The 16833-nt window shown below is 36.2% G+C and overlaps 2 protein-coding genes across 4 annotated transcripts in view; one reads left to right on the plus strand and one right to left on the minus strand.

Moving 5' to 3' along the window:
- Nucleotides 1-8779, minus strand: part of LOC139974513 (transcription initiation factor TFIID subunit 2-like) — a 48705-nt gene extending 39926 nt beyond the window's left edge. Inside the window, exons 1-7 of one of the 2 annotated variants that reach the window (XM_071981710.1) lie at nt 8619-8779; nt 7025-7079; nt 6751-6823; nt 5972-6062; nt 4150-4268; nt 3170-3267; nt 1770-2008 (exon numbers count right to left, since the gene is read on the minus strand). In XM_071981710.1, the coding sequence (XP_071837811.1) occupies nt 1770-2008; nt 3170-3267; nt 4150-4268; nt 5972-6062; nt 6751-6823; nt 7025-7079; nt 8619-8677 (734 nt within the window). In that variant the 5' untranslated portion in view covers nt 8678-8779. Of the gene's footprint in view, nt 1-494; nt 516-1769; nt 2009-3169; nt 3268-4149; nt 4269-5971; nt 6063-6750; nt 6824-7024; nt 7080-8618 lie in introns of those variants that run through there. The other variant, XM_071981711.1, reaches the window with a different exon arrangement.
- On the plus strand, nt 3386-16040 carry LOC139974514 (small ribosomal subunit protein eS21-like). 2 transcript variants are annotated; one of them, XM_071981713.1, is made up of 6 exons: nt 3386-3398; nt 9172-9225; nt 10008-10071; nt 13430-13501; nt 14835-14896; nt 15858-16040. In XM_071981713.1, exons 2-6 carry the CDS (start codon nt 9176-9178, stop codon nt 15877-15879), a joined length of 270 nt encoding a protein of 89 aa, XP_071837814.1. In that variant the 5' UTR covers nt 3386-3398; nt 9172-9175; the 3' UTR covers nt 15880-16040. The 2 variants fall into 2 exon arrangements, with proteins under 2 accessions (XP_071837814.1, XP_071837813.1); XM_071981712.1 differs by lacking the exon at nt 3386-3398 and adding an exon at nt 8971-9057 and having other exon boundaries at nt 9164-9225.
- The last annotated feature ends 793 nt before the right edge of the window (nt 16041-16833 follow it).

Here is a 16833-nt window from a genome sequence, read left to right on the forward strand (position 1 = left end):
AAAAATTGTCTTGAATGATTAGGTGGCTTTATCAACAGTAGGCTATTGAGCTTAAAACATTTTGCAAATTTCTCATTGATTTTAATACAGTTCAGAAATTGACTTGGCAGGGACTCCGGTTGAACCCAGGTGATTCTTGTAAGAATCGAGCCCTCTTTTGAAAAGGGGAATAAGTATTGTTGATCTGTACAATGGCATGCATACGCAGACATCAGTATGCAACCATATTCCTAAAATAAAACGAAAATTTAAGTACATGATCATCATATCAAAGAGAACCAAAGGTTGGGAAAAGAAGCAATCATCGAGATGAGGAGAAGCTCCCATTTAGCGTCGATGACGTAGGCAAACCATTAAAGTAGAAGGTTTACAGTCTTGTTTGCGACCAAGGCCCCCTCACATGACTCACACAAGTACCAGTACAAGTACAGATGCACTCCAACTCTGTTACACTTATGTAACCGTACCATACTCACATACAGATTGTTACATACCCGACAGCCAATGCAATGTTTGGAGCCCCTCACATGACTCACACAAGTACCAGTACAAGTACAGAGTCACTCCAACTCTGTTACACATATGTAACCGTACCAAACTCACATACAGATTGTTACATACCCGACAGCCCATGCAATGTTTGGAGCCCCTCACATGACTCACACAAGTACCAGTACAAGTACAGAGTCACTCCAATTCTGTTACACATATGTAACCGTACCATACTCACATACAGATTGTTACATACCCGACAGCCCATGCAATGTTTGGAGCCCCTCACATGACTCACACAAGTACCAGTACAAGTACAGAGTCACTCCAACTCTGTTACACTTATGTAACCGTACCATACTCACATACAGATTGTTACATACCCGACAGCCAATGCAATGTTTGGAGCCCCTCACATGACTCAGACAAGTACCAGTACAAGTACAGAGTCACTCCAACTCTGTTACACTTATGTAACCGTACCATACTCACATACAGATTGTTACATACCCGACAGCCAATGCAATGTTTGGAGCCCCTCACATGACTCACACAAGTACCAGTACAAGTACAGAGTCACTCCAACTCTGTTGCACATATGTAACCGTACCATACTCACATACAGATTGTTACATACCCGACAGCCAATGCAATGTTTGGAGCCCCTCACATGACTCACACAAGTACCAGTACAAGTACAGAGTCACTCCAACTCTGTTGCACATATGTAACCGTACCATACTCACATACAGATTGTTACATACCCGACAGCCAATGCAATGTTTGGAGCCCCTCACATGACTCACACAAGTACCAGTACAAGTACAGAGTCACTCCAACTCTGTTGCACATATGTAACCGTACCATACTCACATACAGATTGTTACATACCCGACAGCCAATGCAATGTTTGGAGCCCCTCACATGACTCACACAAGTACCAGTACAAGTACAGAGTCACTCCAACTCTGTTGCACATATGTAACCGTACCATACTCACATACAGATTGTTACATACCCGACAGCCAATGCAATGTTTGGAGCCCCTCACATGACTCATACAAGTACCAGTACAAGTACAGAGTCACTCCAACTCTGTTGCACATATGTAACCGTACCATACTCACATACAGATTGTTACATACCCGACAGCCAATGCAATGTTTGGAGCCCCTCACATGACTCATACAAGTACTGTACCAGTACAAGTACAGAGTCACTCCAACTCTGTTACACTTATGTAACCGTACCATACTCACATACAGATTGTTACATACCCGACAGCCAATGCAATGTTTGGAGCCGCAGTGGGTACAGTCAGCATGTAATGGAATGTTTTCTTTTTCAGGTCAGGCGTGTAGACAGTATCGACCAGCTCTCCGCAAGAGATGGCCGTCATGGCTTTATCTACGGTGAACTCTAACTTCCAAGTACAAGGCTCTGAATAGGTGTCCACGCACGGAAACCAAAGGCGAGAGGCATTCTCTGTGCCACAGCAGAACATGTGGGCACCTCTCTTAAAAGATTACAAAGAGAAGCTAATGAATGAAGAAACCAAAGACAAGAGGCATTCTCTGTGCCACAGCAGAACATGTGGGCACCTCTCTGAATAGATTACAAAAAGAAACTAATAAATGAAGAAACCAAAGACAAGAGGCATTCTCTGTGCCACAGCAGAACATGTGGGGCACCTCTCTGAATAGATTACAAAGAGAAACTTATAATGAAGAAACCAAAGACAAGAGGCATTCTCTGTGCCACAGCAGAACATGTGGGCACCTCTCTGAATAGATTACAAAAAGAAACTTAACCAGAATGCAAAAATGCATTGTGGTTTCGATGATGGAACATCAGCAGTTTTCTTCATGAATCTGACGTTATGTATAGTGTACATGATTACAAGGGTTTCACGATTTGACCTCTGATGACCCCAAATGACCTTTGACCTCCACCAAAAACAATAGGCTTTTTTAACTCAATGTGGTACTTCTACACACTAAATTAAAAAAGAAACTAATAAATGAAGAAACTTACTCAGTTTCATGTTTCTGTCTAGAAAGCAAATCTTTAGATAATTCTCATGAATGGATTTGTTAGATTTTATCGAACACACTTTTCACTTTCAAATCTCAGTCAGAAATAACTAACATGTTAGCTGTTACCTGGTTTAGACATGGAATTTTCAATTTTTCTATAATGTGATATTACATTATAATAAAACATGACTACAAATGAGTAACCTGTAAAGATTCTGTTATTCAAACATTCTGAGCATGTCATTATCAATTAAGTAATGGTATTATGTCACCATAATCATGGATGATATATCAGAGATATTGCAAGAATCAGAATAATCCTTCAAAAACTAACATTTGTGGACAAATAAATACAAATAAGTAAGAACATGGTGTATTATTATTATTTACAAGTCAGATACACGCTGAAATAATGGCTGTGGCGAATATAGTAAGAGTAGAAATCAACCCCCAAGAGCAGCATCACCAGTATGTGCAGGTGGGTAGGAAGGGGAAGGATGAGGAGATACGGGTATGCTGACTATAACTGCGTTTAGTTTGGTTTTGTGAATATTCATTACAGTATTTGCATATATGCATATATTATGTTGAATATGTGCCCTTTAGCCTCATCCTGCCAAAAGAATTCAACATTGAAATACCTTTGCATACGTTCCATCTCCATCAGGAATAACAAAATGAAGTCCTCCTTGAGGGCGCTCAACAGAGAATTCAATGCTAACCCTGAGCATTCGCTGATCTGTAGTATAAAAAGAGAATGTGAAGAAAAAAAAGTGTAGTTCAGGAGACATATCTGTGTCAATTTGAAATAAAATACATTCAACTTTTCTAAAACATTTTCACCAAGCTAGTATCTACCCTTAAATAAATAATAATAATAATAAAGAGTTGTGAAATCACAATGCTATGATAAACCTTTTGATAACATAGGTAAGCTAACCAAATACAAAAAGCTACTTTTTATTCATGTACACAATGATTAAGATTGTATAACCAATGTCCACAAAAAAAGGTTCAGTTTTCAAAAATAAATTGAGTTGCTGAATCTTTGGTTGGAATGTGAGTCATTATTGTATCAACCAAACTAACTTCCTTTAATGTTGTTGGTGCATAAATACTGCAACAGTGTGGAGATTTAATTAACTGCAAACAGGTTGTACAAAAATGCAATTGGGGAGAACTTATGTTTTGAACCAAACATGCACATGTTTCAAGAAATTTGGCTCAATGTTTTGTTTAACATCTTTCAATTACTAGTCATATTGAAGATATTTTTACCACCATGGTCATTAAGTCAACATGTTCGTAAAGCAGTGAAAATCGTAAATAAAGTTCCATATATAGCTAAAGATCTGGTTAGAGTAAAAATTGCATCACCAGCAAAATTCATAAGCCTAGTACTGTGTTCAAGTACCAGCAAAACCAACTGTAGAATGTAAGGTGAATAATGAAATCTTTCAGGGGTGAGGTGAAACAGAGCATCCACCAATTCTTCATGGAACATTACATTCAGCTAGTTTCTTGGAGCCCTGGCAAATATCTGAAACCCTGCCCTAACCCCCCTTTCCCCCCCCCCTAATGATGCTCACCCCTTATCTGTGGTAATGATAATCTAATGTACCTTTCACAATAAAGAGGGCTGCATCAGGAATTCTAATGACCAGTTCTCCATTAGCCTGATCGGAATCAACCGAACCAACTGCAGTTTGGTGACAATCAGAAAAGAAGTGAAGATTTCTCCTGAAAGATGGAATAAACAGAGTCATTGACCAAAATTTCCATGATTTAATAATAACGCAAAAAAGTAAATGTTGAAACTTAGTTTTCTGTACGATAACATAAACCATAATGACAGGTACTATTCGCACGGGTGTATATATATACATATATATACTTATATATGTGTATATATGCGTGTGTGTATTTGTATTCAATTGTGTATGTATGCATATGTGTATATATATGTATTGTGGGTGGTGGGGTGGGTGGGTTGTACATGTTGGGTTGGTGTGTGGGTGGATATAAGTGTTACTGTTTTCTTGTATATATTCTCTCTATTTACTTATGGGAGCGCTCTACTAGACAAGCCCTCTGGATTTTTGTAGTGCTTCCTTTCACAATTTTCCCTGTTGTTGATATGTTTTGTCACTTAGTTAACTTCTCTGTATTTATATTGTGAAGAAACAAATACATGAAATGAAATATAATTCGTTGAAAGTGTTGGTCATTGAATACTGTACACATAACAAAACGATATTCCTGGAATTTTCTGGTGACAAACAAACTTATATTGAAGAGAAAAATAAGACAAGCTGCTGGTTGAGAACCCATCTGAATATCTTGCCACTAAACTCAAATATGGTTGATTGAATGTACTGTAACCTATTCTGACAGGCTAAACACCTCCAACTACTCCGGGAAGTTGGATGGTAGAAGGGAGTCTGTGATGTCATCTGGGCAAATGTGCTTCAATCACTTTACTTTAACTGTTGGCTATAATAATCTTCTTGTTGATTTATAATCGAAACCTAATACAACTAGGGATGTTTGCTTGGCTATTTGATGACATCATCTACTCTTCTGTTGTTAGATGCATAAAGCATCCCAAATATAAAAAATTTATATCTTCATGATGCAAAATGCTTTGAGGATGTGGTGTTTGTCTACAGATTAAGAAAAATTTCATCAATTTTGCCAAGCAATCAAATTCAGCCAAAAAGAAAATCCTTTTAATTTAGTGCTACACTTTACAGCGGCAGCATTGAAAGTTTGAAAAATGTATGGGGTTTGAAACAACTTGCAGTGTCCACATGTCAGAATGTCTAAACAACACCTGATGAATGTGGAAACATACAGCTGACTATACAAGTTTTAGTAAAATAATGGCAAATTATGGTAAATATTAGTTAATAGTTATATATAGCATTTCAGGCAAACGCAAGATATATACATGTTGAAATAGACCTGTTGAAAGGAGAAAAAGTTTACTCAATTTCTTCATCTCACCTTAACTAACCAACAAGATATAGGAGGACAACTTGCAACAAACTAGCAAATAAAGCAATATGTAAAAGTAAGTTGGTCTGACGTTTCGATCCTAGCAGGATCTTCTTCAGAGGCTAATTGAAGCCGTGGAAGAAGATCCTGCTAGGATCGAAACATCAGGCTAACTTACCTTTACACATTCTCTTACACTGGCTTGGATAAGCAGTTTGCTAACAGTTTCATTTTATTTTAAATAAAACAATACACGGACTTAACATTCAATTTGTGGAACAAAATCTTTCCTCAGTATTTTACCGAAATGGAATATCAGGGAATCAGTCTCAATAAAAAGTGCTGTATAATTCCAACACTACACAGCATAGAGCTTAAAAGAGATTTTTTATATATAATATTAATGACACACACAAAAAAAACACTATTGGGTGTCCTACACTTACTGTTTGTTTTCATTCTGGCAAATGGCAAGGGTAGGATCACTGTAAATAAATGATGCCTCCCAGACGTCGTTGATGGTGATACGATATACCCCTTTTGAATGGTAAAGGAAAAATCTAGGACATTGGCCAAGCTTTATTTGTTTGGTTCATTTATTTGCAAGATTTCACAAACTATGAATAACTGAAACTTAAGCAGATCAACTGTCACCAAAAAAAAATAAAACACCAAAAATCATTTTTATTTCCAAAGAGCATTTTAAAATGGTCAGACATTGAATCTAGACTCTTTTATTTACTTATGTTAACAAAATTATTGCCAGAGCACTTTTATTTAATGATTGTTAAGAAAAAGTTCTTAAAGGTCATAAATATTTGTTTTAAATATTTTCATACTATTTAAGAATTGCAATAAAAATTTTGAAATGTAGTGTATGTACATTCCTAGCCATTCTGTATCTCTCTTTTATTCCTAGACATTCAAGAATGTTAAATTAGACATTGCAGATTTGTCTCTCTATCAGAACAAAGAAAATTGGGTTCCAAGGGGCAAGAACTGTAGGGTAATCTTAGATATATTCAAAAACACTCTCGATAGAGAGTGGTAAAAATCACCATCATACAGAATGTCTTAATTCTGTAAAGAGTTTGATGCATCACTCAAACGTAGCCTCATAAGTCATGTAATAAAATCAAGTTTTAGTTTTATTTGTAGATTTTAAAAGTGAAATATAGTGAGTACTTTACAGACAGAAATACATTTATATAATTGTAAAGGATACTGCATTGCTTGCTGTTCAATCTTATTCTCTTCAGGTCTGGCTTAAGTGGAAGAAGATGAAGCTCCACAAACCCCTTGAACAGAAAAGAAACAAACAATATTTAGTCATATAACTCTTGAAAACAAAGATTATTCATTTATCTTTATATGGCATTAAAAACATTAATATGCAATCAATTGCAGACTCCCTTATATAAAGAAGCTTTAAAAAGCAAACTTTTATTTAATTCTGTGTGATTTCTTCCAATTTTTAATTAGTTAAGTCTTATACTTACAACAATTGACTTTTTTGCAAAGTTCAGTCCAGTGATGCACAAAATCTGGTGACTCTTAAAAGAGAAAAAAAAAGAGATAGATTTATTTAATAACATGTTTCTCACAAATTGTATTATATAGACCTAGCGGTATCCAGTCAAAACGTCCCTTTACCAAAACGTCCTCGCTTTTTTAAGACCAAAACGTCCCCGCTTTTTACCAAAATGTCCCCGCAGTCAAAACGTCCCTGTGAGTCAAAATGTCCTCGCTTTTATAATCAGTTGGAATGTAAGTGTGAATTTTTTTAGTTCAAATCAAAGAGTAAGGAGTATTGTTTAGGTTGAAAACACAGTTTTTAGGAGCTAGCTATTCTTGTAAACATTATACCTATCTGGGCCTTAACCATCGTGCCTTAACTATATTCTATACTTCAAAATGTCAAATATCAACAGGGGCACGTACCCGTGACAAAATTTTACAACGTAAAATTAAACGATAAGTGATTTCACTCAATTTAAAATATTATATAGATATATATATTGTATAGTATACGCATCCAAATTCTTTTTAATTCCTCTTGTATAATATTTTTTGTTTTCCATAATTCGTTAATTCCCTGAAAAACATATAGCGTGTACCTTTTTCATATCAAATATCATGAAACGATATAGTCCTTCAAGATTTATTTAGCGCCTGTAATCCAACCTACATGCTGATAACTTAGCCAAATTATAACTTAAACTTAATATATATTATATATTCACAACTGTGAATGAATGTGATAGACAGGGACGTTTTTGACTTACGGGGACGTTTTGACCAACGAGGACGTTTTGACCAAAAGCGGGGACGTTTTGGTAAAGGGACGTTTTGACTGGTAACCGACCTACTGTAGCCTACTGTATGTCTGTCAACATATCATCCTGGAAAACTGGATGAAACTATTTAACATCAACAATACAGTGATTTCAACAGTCTTCCATAATTGATGTTAGGTGTTATGTAGTTTGAGCAATCTTTTAAAGTGCGATTACACTAGAGGAAGAAAATCTTCCAGCTGTTTTGAAGCAGGCTGAGACTTTACACTTTTGAAAAGCTAACTTTGAGGGACACACATTTAACTTGCAGAATGTGCTATTGCTATAAGCTAAAGCCAGTTCTGTCAGTATAAGAAAACATGTCTTTGATTAAAGGCTAGCCTTGCAACTATACTAGACCAATAAAACATTCACACAAAGCGTCTGTGGCTGTTGGCAGGAAAGCAAATGATATTTATTACAGTATCAGATATTTATCCACATTAGGCCTAGCTTAAGTTATTGTCTGGGGCTTAGGCCTTGGGTCATATGAGTAGTCGTCCAGTCACAGACGCTCCCAAAGCTTAATAGATTTATTTTACCTTGGAGTATTTATAACTTAAGCATGGTATATTTATCTATTTTAAGTCCTGTTGTGTCTAACCTACAAACAATTGTGTATATCGTGCAACTACTATAACGTTGAAGCCATAGCATCTCTATTACAGTATCAGAACGGTACTTTGTCAATGACTGGGGTCACTGTGTCTTCAGATATAATTATTGCAGCGAACGCTTTTAAAATTTAAATACTTATAATTTAAAAGGTCGCGGAGAAAAGGAAGTTTTGTCTGCTTTCTTTGAACTTCGATTCATAACGTCAGATTTCTAATCACGGTCCACGGAAAACTTCATTTCACCTTTTCAATGCAATGCGAAACACAAATCAAACATAGGCGGTATGGCAAATATATTTCTTGCTACATGCCCAATGCATGCTTAGGAACGAGTTACTTTTCATAGGGGTAATTTTTATATAATTTTATTAATTTGCATCTAATATGAATTTTTATCATATATTATTTAATATTCTCTCAAATTAGTAATGATAATACAAAATATGTTACAATTTAAGAAACTTAAAATATTCATTAACTTTACTTACGTGTTACAATTTGAATATTTATTCAAGCGTCCTCCAAAATGAAATGCAAACGTCCTTTTTCGACCACCATCAATCTTGCGTTGACACACTTGTAGGTATCCCGCGCTGTTTTGGTCCATTTTAACTCCGGTCTATTCATTCTCAGAAATATTTAGTAACTCATGGTTCACTAGTAACTTTTCTTTCCTTTTTCGCAGAAATAATCCAAAATGCAAAACGAAGCTGGAGAAGTAGTGGACTTGTACACACCACGAAAATGGTCAGTATATCCTTCCATATCCTTGTACGTAAAAAATTAACACTAGGATATGTCATGGTTGCCCATGTCATATTAATTATTGTTAACAGGCTAGTATCGAACGTGAAAAGGTAAGGCAATATGACATATGTTAGCTTGTGATTGGACCGGGTAGCCATAAAGATCATATCATCCCCAATAACACTGTTTAAATTAAGGAAATTGCAGAAGCGAACCTATCCACATGTAACAGGGCCGTGTCATTCCGCTATTTGGAACATTCCACCTTAGAAAATGTGGCATTAAAGCACTTTTGTTTAGGCCTGCAAAATCCACAAAATCGGTCATTAATTCGAAAATCAGAAGCGGTCTCTTTAATAAACAATCAACCTAAATTTATTTGATTTATTCAACCAACTTTTATATATTTGAAGACAGCGTATCGACTCAAGAATACAAACTTACGATTAAATTATTCAATCAACATGTTAATTAAATACTGTGTATCTATTCCTCAATCTTGTCTTAACTACAATTCATTTTATCCAGCGAACCATTACATTTGTAGACTGAATAATTTGTGCACTGAAGGCAAGACAGAATGCTGAAAATAGGCAAACCATTTTTTATTTTCACCCATCCAAGGAAGTATTGCCAAAGGATAGAAGTCTCTACAGTTACATTGGCAATGTCTGTTTTATTTGCAAGTTTTACAGCTACTGCAGTTGTCATGGCCAAGGCTAAGTATAAAACATTCAACCTTTTTTTTAACAATTGGTTTGTAACTGTCTGATTTTTCACAGCTCTGCTAGCAACAGAATCATTGCAGCTCATGACCATGCTGCAATTCAGTTGAATGTCGCAGAGGTAAGTTAAAATGTTTCTGCTCTTAGAGATAGTGATGGACAGCTACCAGTTTTGTACAGAATTGAAGATTGTGTCATTTCAAGATATCAGTGTTCTGGGTTGTTATTTTGGTCACATAAATGGTTTAATCATAAATCAGACTGGTTACCCTTTTCATTTAAGACAGTGTTTTTATATTTTGCCAGTTTTTTTTCCAGGTACGTAAAGGTGCAAGGAGCTTAGCCATTGAATTGATGATGTTTAATTTAAAGATCGTATCTTAAATGGCTTATTTTTAATTGCAAAACTGTCAGTGCGATTGGAAAAACCTTAATATTCCATTTCATAAAGATAAGTAAGTAAGTAAGTAAAATTTATTGATATCAATCATAAAATGAAGATATAATAAAATGGATTCCGCAGCTTAAAAATATGCAAAATATATATACAAAAATATGATAAAAATATCATGTAGTTATATGACAGTTCAAAAGCTTCAAAAGATCTACTTGTTCTTGCTCAGAATGAGTCAGTCAGTCATTCTGTTACAATACCTGCAAGGAATAGACTGATATTAGATTATATACTTTAATTTTTTTATTTTGTTCATACTGAATTCCTAGTCATCATTTATTATCTTTCATCCACAATATCTTGTTGCATGTAAAAACAGCAATGATTAATTGATCGACTTCTTGTTCTTTGTTATCTCAATACATTACATGTATAGAGATATTGTAACAGTAAGTGGGACTCTCTCTTCTCTTAAAAATTTTTCAGCGTCTCCATATAAAGTTCTTTTTCTCTGGAATTTTCAGAGCAAGCATATATCATATAGGCCAACAAAAGTTACTATTTTTTATTCGAGAATTTTATCTCATTCTATGACTTTTTCACCGATTTATGTCCAAATCGGGCCAATTTGGACTGAAATACAGTTTAAACAACCCATTTTTGCACACGCTCCAAAACTTACGTTTTATGAAAAAGAATAGAATAGAATTGTCTTTCAACAGTGGTATCGTCTAAGATAGGGTCCTATTTATTATATATTTTATTAACATTTTAAACTTTCATTTGTTGTTTACAGGTAGGTATTAATAAGAATTTTACTAGCTGTAAATGACATTTTATGGCTTTTATTTGCTTTATTTGATGTTTAAATGATTTTTCTTTCTTAAAACAACACTGAGCTGCCGCCCCTACTTTTAGTAAAAAGGTCCGTTTTTAATGATTAAGCCCCGCCCCAAGTCTGTTTTGTAGCAGATTGGCTATGACTCATGGCAGCTACATGTTAGATATACGAAAATGGCTACCCTCGCGACCAATTTTCTCTACTGTAGTTAGGTACGCCAGGTGTAGTGTGCATGCTAATTACATATACACATTCTGTACTGCTGAATTCTACGTAGTGCATTTAATTTATATTAGACCTTCGTTTTTGTAACATCCATTTAAGGATAGTACTGGTGTTCAGGTAGCTTTTCAGAGCAAGGGCCATGATAAGTTTGTTTGATTGCCCTTCATGTATTTTGTATAATTACGTATACACATTCTTGTATTTCTGAAGGCTACTTACTGTAGGCCTAGTGCATTTAAAAAAATATATATAGGCCTAGGCCCCCTAGGCCTATTAGGCTTTCAGTGATAGCCACATTAGCATTGTACTGGTGTTCAGATAGCTTTTCCTAGGAAGGACCAGGGTAAGTTTGTTTGATGGGTACGTATAAAAGAGTAGCCGGCCATAGCATCACAACTTTTATAAGACTTTAAAAATTGTATAAGGTTATGTTTTATTTATAAGGATATAAGATGTAAGGCCACGAGAATGAAAGTTATAGATTTGTGTCCGGACTTTTTTGAAAACACATGAGGCTTTTTTTCATTATTCATTATTTACAACTGCGCATGCGTAGCTATCTACATAAACCATTCACGCAAGTGGTATATAAACGACTTCAAAATGCCATGTTTGCTATCACAGTAGGGGAGAATAAAACCCTTGCTTTGAAACACAACTGCTACTAGTACTAGGCTAGCTGGATGAGGATGCATAGAATTTTAAAAAATGTTAAAATACCGGGCTCCTGTCTGCAACATGATGTACACAGTGACAATGATAGCCTACATGACTTGGTCACTACAGTGCATTGACCTGGAACAGTACGTACGTACGTAGGCTAGGCCTAGATCGACTGCTTGTTATCCTATGCTTTAGCATTACACTGGAGACGATCATAAACATCGACCAGTGAATCGTAAAATTTCACATTCTGATCATGCCATCCATCAATATTTGTATATCGTATGCAATGTCAATAAACTTTGTTATAGTTTAGCCCTTTTATTTCAACAATTCGAGTCTTGAAACTATAGGTAAGTATAAAAGATTGAACGGATTTCTTACGTTTCGTTCCATGAGAACAACGCATGGTATCAACGCACGCGTGCGCGTGGAGACATTGCGAGAATCCGATGTGCGGTTGGAGCGATTTGACCTGTGACCCCGATGACGCCGCGACACTGGCAAAGCGATGATACTGTTTTCATAGCTGCATTTACGTGATAAATAGATCGTCTTTCCACTGTGCGCGATTTGGAAGTTTTTTTTTTTGTGCGGTAGCTTTTCAGGCATGCGGGCGGTGGACGCAAATCTATAACTTTCATTCTCGTGGCCTAAGTATGTTTAGCTTTCTTTTGAACCTGTAATGTTGTACATCAAATGTACAAAGAATTAAAATAAAATAACAAAATGGAGAGGAACTGAGGTGGCTATTACTTGCATCACTTGCATATAAAAACTTGTAATCTTCTTTTACATTATTTTTTTCCAAGTCATAAATCCATGAAATCTTCATGTCAGAAAAATTGAGATGGAAAAACGTGGGTTGTTTTGATATCTAGAAGTGGACACAGTTTTGATGGTAGTCACCACTACAGTCTACAGTAACATACAGTAGGTCAATAGGCCTAGCTCTCAAGGCAGGCATCAAGAATATGGTCGAGTTGTTCGCCTCTTCTAATTTGGCCGTTGTCATTGACGTCAAACTATATGACCAAAAAGTCCAACAGAGACTGACCCAAGATGGAGGATACCACATAAAAAACAAGTTCTTAAATATCCTATGACATTACTAAACCTTGCAACGTCGTTCTTTCGACTAACAGGCAATGAGCGCTAAAGGCAAGACTAGCAGGATAAAGTGTAACCTGCAGAGACTATTCGTGGCAAAGTAGCAAAAATGCAAGTTGTATATTTGTTGTACCATGAATGATATTGATAATTGTAGAGACAGAGCAAAGATTTGAAATTAGGAATCAAAATTAAAACTTCCAGTATTGAGATACTGCGTCATTGATGCTCTTGTTTATTTTGCAGGTGGATCCTACTACAGGAATCTACAATGGCAACTACAAAATCTTTGCCATCTGTGGAGAAATCAGGAGAATGGTGAGCTAATTTTAATAGCTTGGGGCTGGGCTGTCCCTGAGAGTGGAAGACAAGCGCTGCAGTTAATAGTCCAAGCTGTCACTGTTGATGTTCTGTCATTATTTGGTGTTTGACAGTACTTACGAACTGATGTTTTCGATTCCAGCTGCATTCGTTTGGCATTGAATTTGTGACAATATGATGGTACGGTTGGTACCACTCTATAGCTCAGGGAAAAATACTGAACTTATACTCTGTGAGTTAGTACAACAAAATTGTATAAGTTGTTAGTTTAGTCTACCAAACTTTCTAAAACAATGCAAGATGACATTTGGCATAAACTACAATGGTTTGCAAATGAAACAAAAGAACATATTGACTTTGAAGGATGCACAAGTTCATGTCCTGAATTGTAGTTGTTGATGAAAAAAGTAGAAACTTAAAAGTTGACTGAACATTGACCGTCTTGTACACAGCCTAGGCCCTCTCACACAACTTAACAACACTTAACCCCACACAAAACATGTGCACAATTCAAACAGTCCCTTCCATGGCACTACAGTGTGCCACATCTATGTGCAGTAATGTTATTAGAGATAAAAAGTTTGCATCCCAGAGGCTCAAGCCCCCCCCCCCCCCCCAAAGTTTGCAACCCGTAAAAAAAGCTTGCGTCACGATCGAACACCAATTGCGCTTATTGTATGACCTACTGTTACGTGTGTAGTGCCACTGCCTATACTTTGTTAATGTTATACACAATATATAGGGCAGATGGCTCAGTGCCTTAGCTTCGCTGTTTTACAGGGGCAGCCCGGCCTACCCCTCCATTCGCCCACCCTGCCGTTTCAACCAATGTCCAGCCCCGAGGGCTCCCACTTATCAGCCCTTGTAATTCCCTTCTCGCCAACTCCGTAGTAACTCCATGCTTTGACCTTGCAGCGCTTCCAACAACCAACTCTTCAAAAATCCCTGTACCTGCAGGCTGCATATCAGTATCCTGCATTCGTAACAATGCTGTTGTGTTCCCTGGGGGACTTACAATAAGGGTGCAGCACTGAAGCCACAGACCTGCAAGATAAAGTGTTTGCCAAAGGACACAATTTTAATGATCTGGCCAGGCCCTGAACCAGCAATCCTTACAAACCAAGTCGAATCATTTTTGTAATGCTCTCAGCATTTATTATGATGCTTTAAGTGGTGCTTGAAGTTTGTGGAATCCATATTTACAGACCTCTTAGCGAAATTAAGACTATTTAGCAGATGATTCAGAGATGTTGGTATCATTCATTTCCTCACCAACCAGTCGAGACTTCACACACAAATCCATCCAAATCTCATATTTGTTTTATTACAGGGAGAGTCGGACGATTGTTTGATTCGTCTTAATGCTAAGAAAGACAAGGGTTGTATACCTCAGTAAGTATATGTTCAATTTGTCATATGATTATCTTTTAATCTGTTCCACATTTTTTTCCAGGAAAATGTGATAAGTAGCTCATTTTATTTACTTATTGTTTTTATTACTTTTATGATTATTTGATGGATAAAGATGGCAGATAGGTTGCTAGTTACACACAGTGTAATGCCAAGATAGAAGGTGAAAGTAATGTCACATTTCAGGACAGAGATGAAAACGTATTCCTTAAACGTTTTGGTCATTGGGTATTTTCTTTGAAGGGGGGGGGGGGGGGGGGAGGGGCAGCAAAGTTGGTGTTGGCATAACCAGAAAGTATTCTTACAAATTTGCCCTAGGTGTGACACCTTGATAGACAGTTGACGAATGTTAAAGTAATGTTAATATATCAAGTATGAAGCACTGATCTGGGAAACAGTTATGTAACAATAACTTCAATCTATCAAGTTTACATCATGGCAAACATAGATGGTTCATTTTCTGAGTAGAGGGAAGCTGAAAATGTCCTCCCTATTTTATTTAACCTGTGCACATAAATTCTTCGTAGTTTGCCTAGTTTTCTGAATTTTGTGACATTGGCATAGCATAGGGGTCTCTGTGCCAAGGTGTTCTGGTGTCAAGTGTATGTGCAAGCAATCAACTTTTTGGGCATGACTACAGGCAGTTATCAATAGTAGTTGTAGAATCCATGAAACAGCATTTTGTTGCTACCAACTTGTGAGGGCATTAAGTTACTCCTTGCGATTTAAGTTGTTTCTTTCAGTTTTGTGAATGTCTCTGAATATTAATTGAACTTGTAGTTGTTTACAACTTGCATTTCTTTACAAAGGAAAGAAAGGAAATGTAAACATGACATGCTAACTTTCAACAACAAGACTTAGTAAAAAGTTTGCAGTGTAGACATTTTCTGTTGTTGTCACACTTAACAAATTTAAAACATTTCTTTTGATCTTTCATTTGCAGAAACTTCTTTGAAAGAATGTAAGAAAATGGGAACAAGATGTCAAAGGTTAAAGGAATACCTTACACCAAAAAGACAGAAGAAGTTGTAAAGCCTTACATGGTCTGCTTTGTATTGTATATCATCTCAATGGATTGTAACTAATCACTGAACTGATGGAGAAATAAAGTATTCCTTTGACCTTACCTTTTCTACTTTCAGTCATGTTTTGTTTTCTGTTTTAAATACTCAACGTTTCTTTGTCCAGAATTAAAAGATCAATCAATATTGAATTTCACACCTATTACATAATCAGTGGTGGCTTACTGTCTATTGTGGTGAGGCCTTAGGAGCCAATTCTCAAAGCAAGTGTCAAACAGGAAGCGGTTAACTTAAAAATTGAATATTAGAGAGTTTTGAGGTTACATAACTGATCAAAATTGCTTAAATGTGTATGGCAGATAACATGCAACTGATAAGGATAGTAACTACTCAATCCTAGTACAAGCTAGTCTCATCTTATTAATACCAGGGCTCAAAAGATGGATTGGGGTAAGTTTTCAGAAATGATTAAATACTCAACATTTCTTTGTCCAGAATTAAAGAAAGTTAGATTTAATGTCTATATCACTGCTGGCAGATAACATGCAACTGATAAGGATAGTAACTACTCAATCCTAGTACAAGCTAGTCCAATCTTATTAATACCAGGGCTCAAAAGATGGATTGGGGAAAGTTTTCAGAAATGATTAAATACTCAACATGTCTGTTCAGAATTAAAGGAAGTTAGATTTAATGTGTATCACTGCTGGCAGATAACATGCAACTGATAAGATAGTAACTACTCAATCCTAGTACAAGCTAGTCCCATCTTGTTAATACCTGGACTCAAAAGAGGGATTGGGGAAAGTTTTATGACATTATTAAATACTCAACATGTCTGTTCAGAATTAAAGGAAGTTAGACTTAATGTGTATATCACTGCTGGCAGATAACATG

The sequence above is a fragment of the Apostichopus japonicus genome, chromosome 9, assembly GCF_037975245.1.
Source record: "Apostichopus japonicus isolate 1M-3 chromosome 9, ASM3797524v1, whole genome shotgun sequence".
Lineage (NCBI taxonomy): Eukaryota > Metazoa > Echinodermata > Holothuroidea > Aspidochirotida > Stichopodidae > Apostichopus > Apostichopus japonicus.

Excerpts from the sequence above, each read along its gene's own strand:
- LOC139974514 (XM_071981713.1), top strand. The coding sequence starts at position 9,176 with ATGCAAAACGAAGCTGGAGAAGTAGTGGACTTGTACACACCACGAAAA. Across the intron at positions 13,502-14,834 it reads GTGGAGAAATCAGGAGAATG|GGAGAGTCGGACGATTGTTT; the intron begins GTGAGCTAATTT and ends GTTTTATTACAG. Across the intron at positions 14,897-15,857 it reads GACAAGGGTTGTATACCTCA|AAACTTCTTTGAAAGAATGT; the intron begins GTAAGTATATGT and ends TTTCATTTGCAG.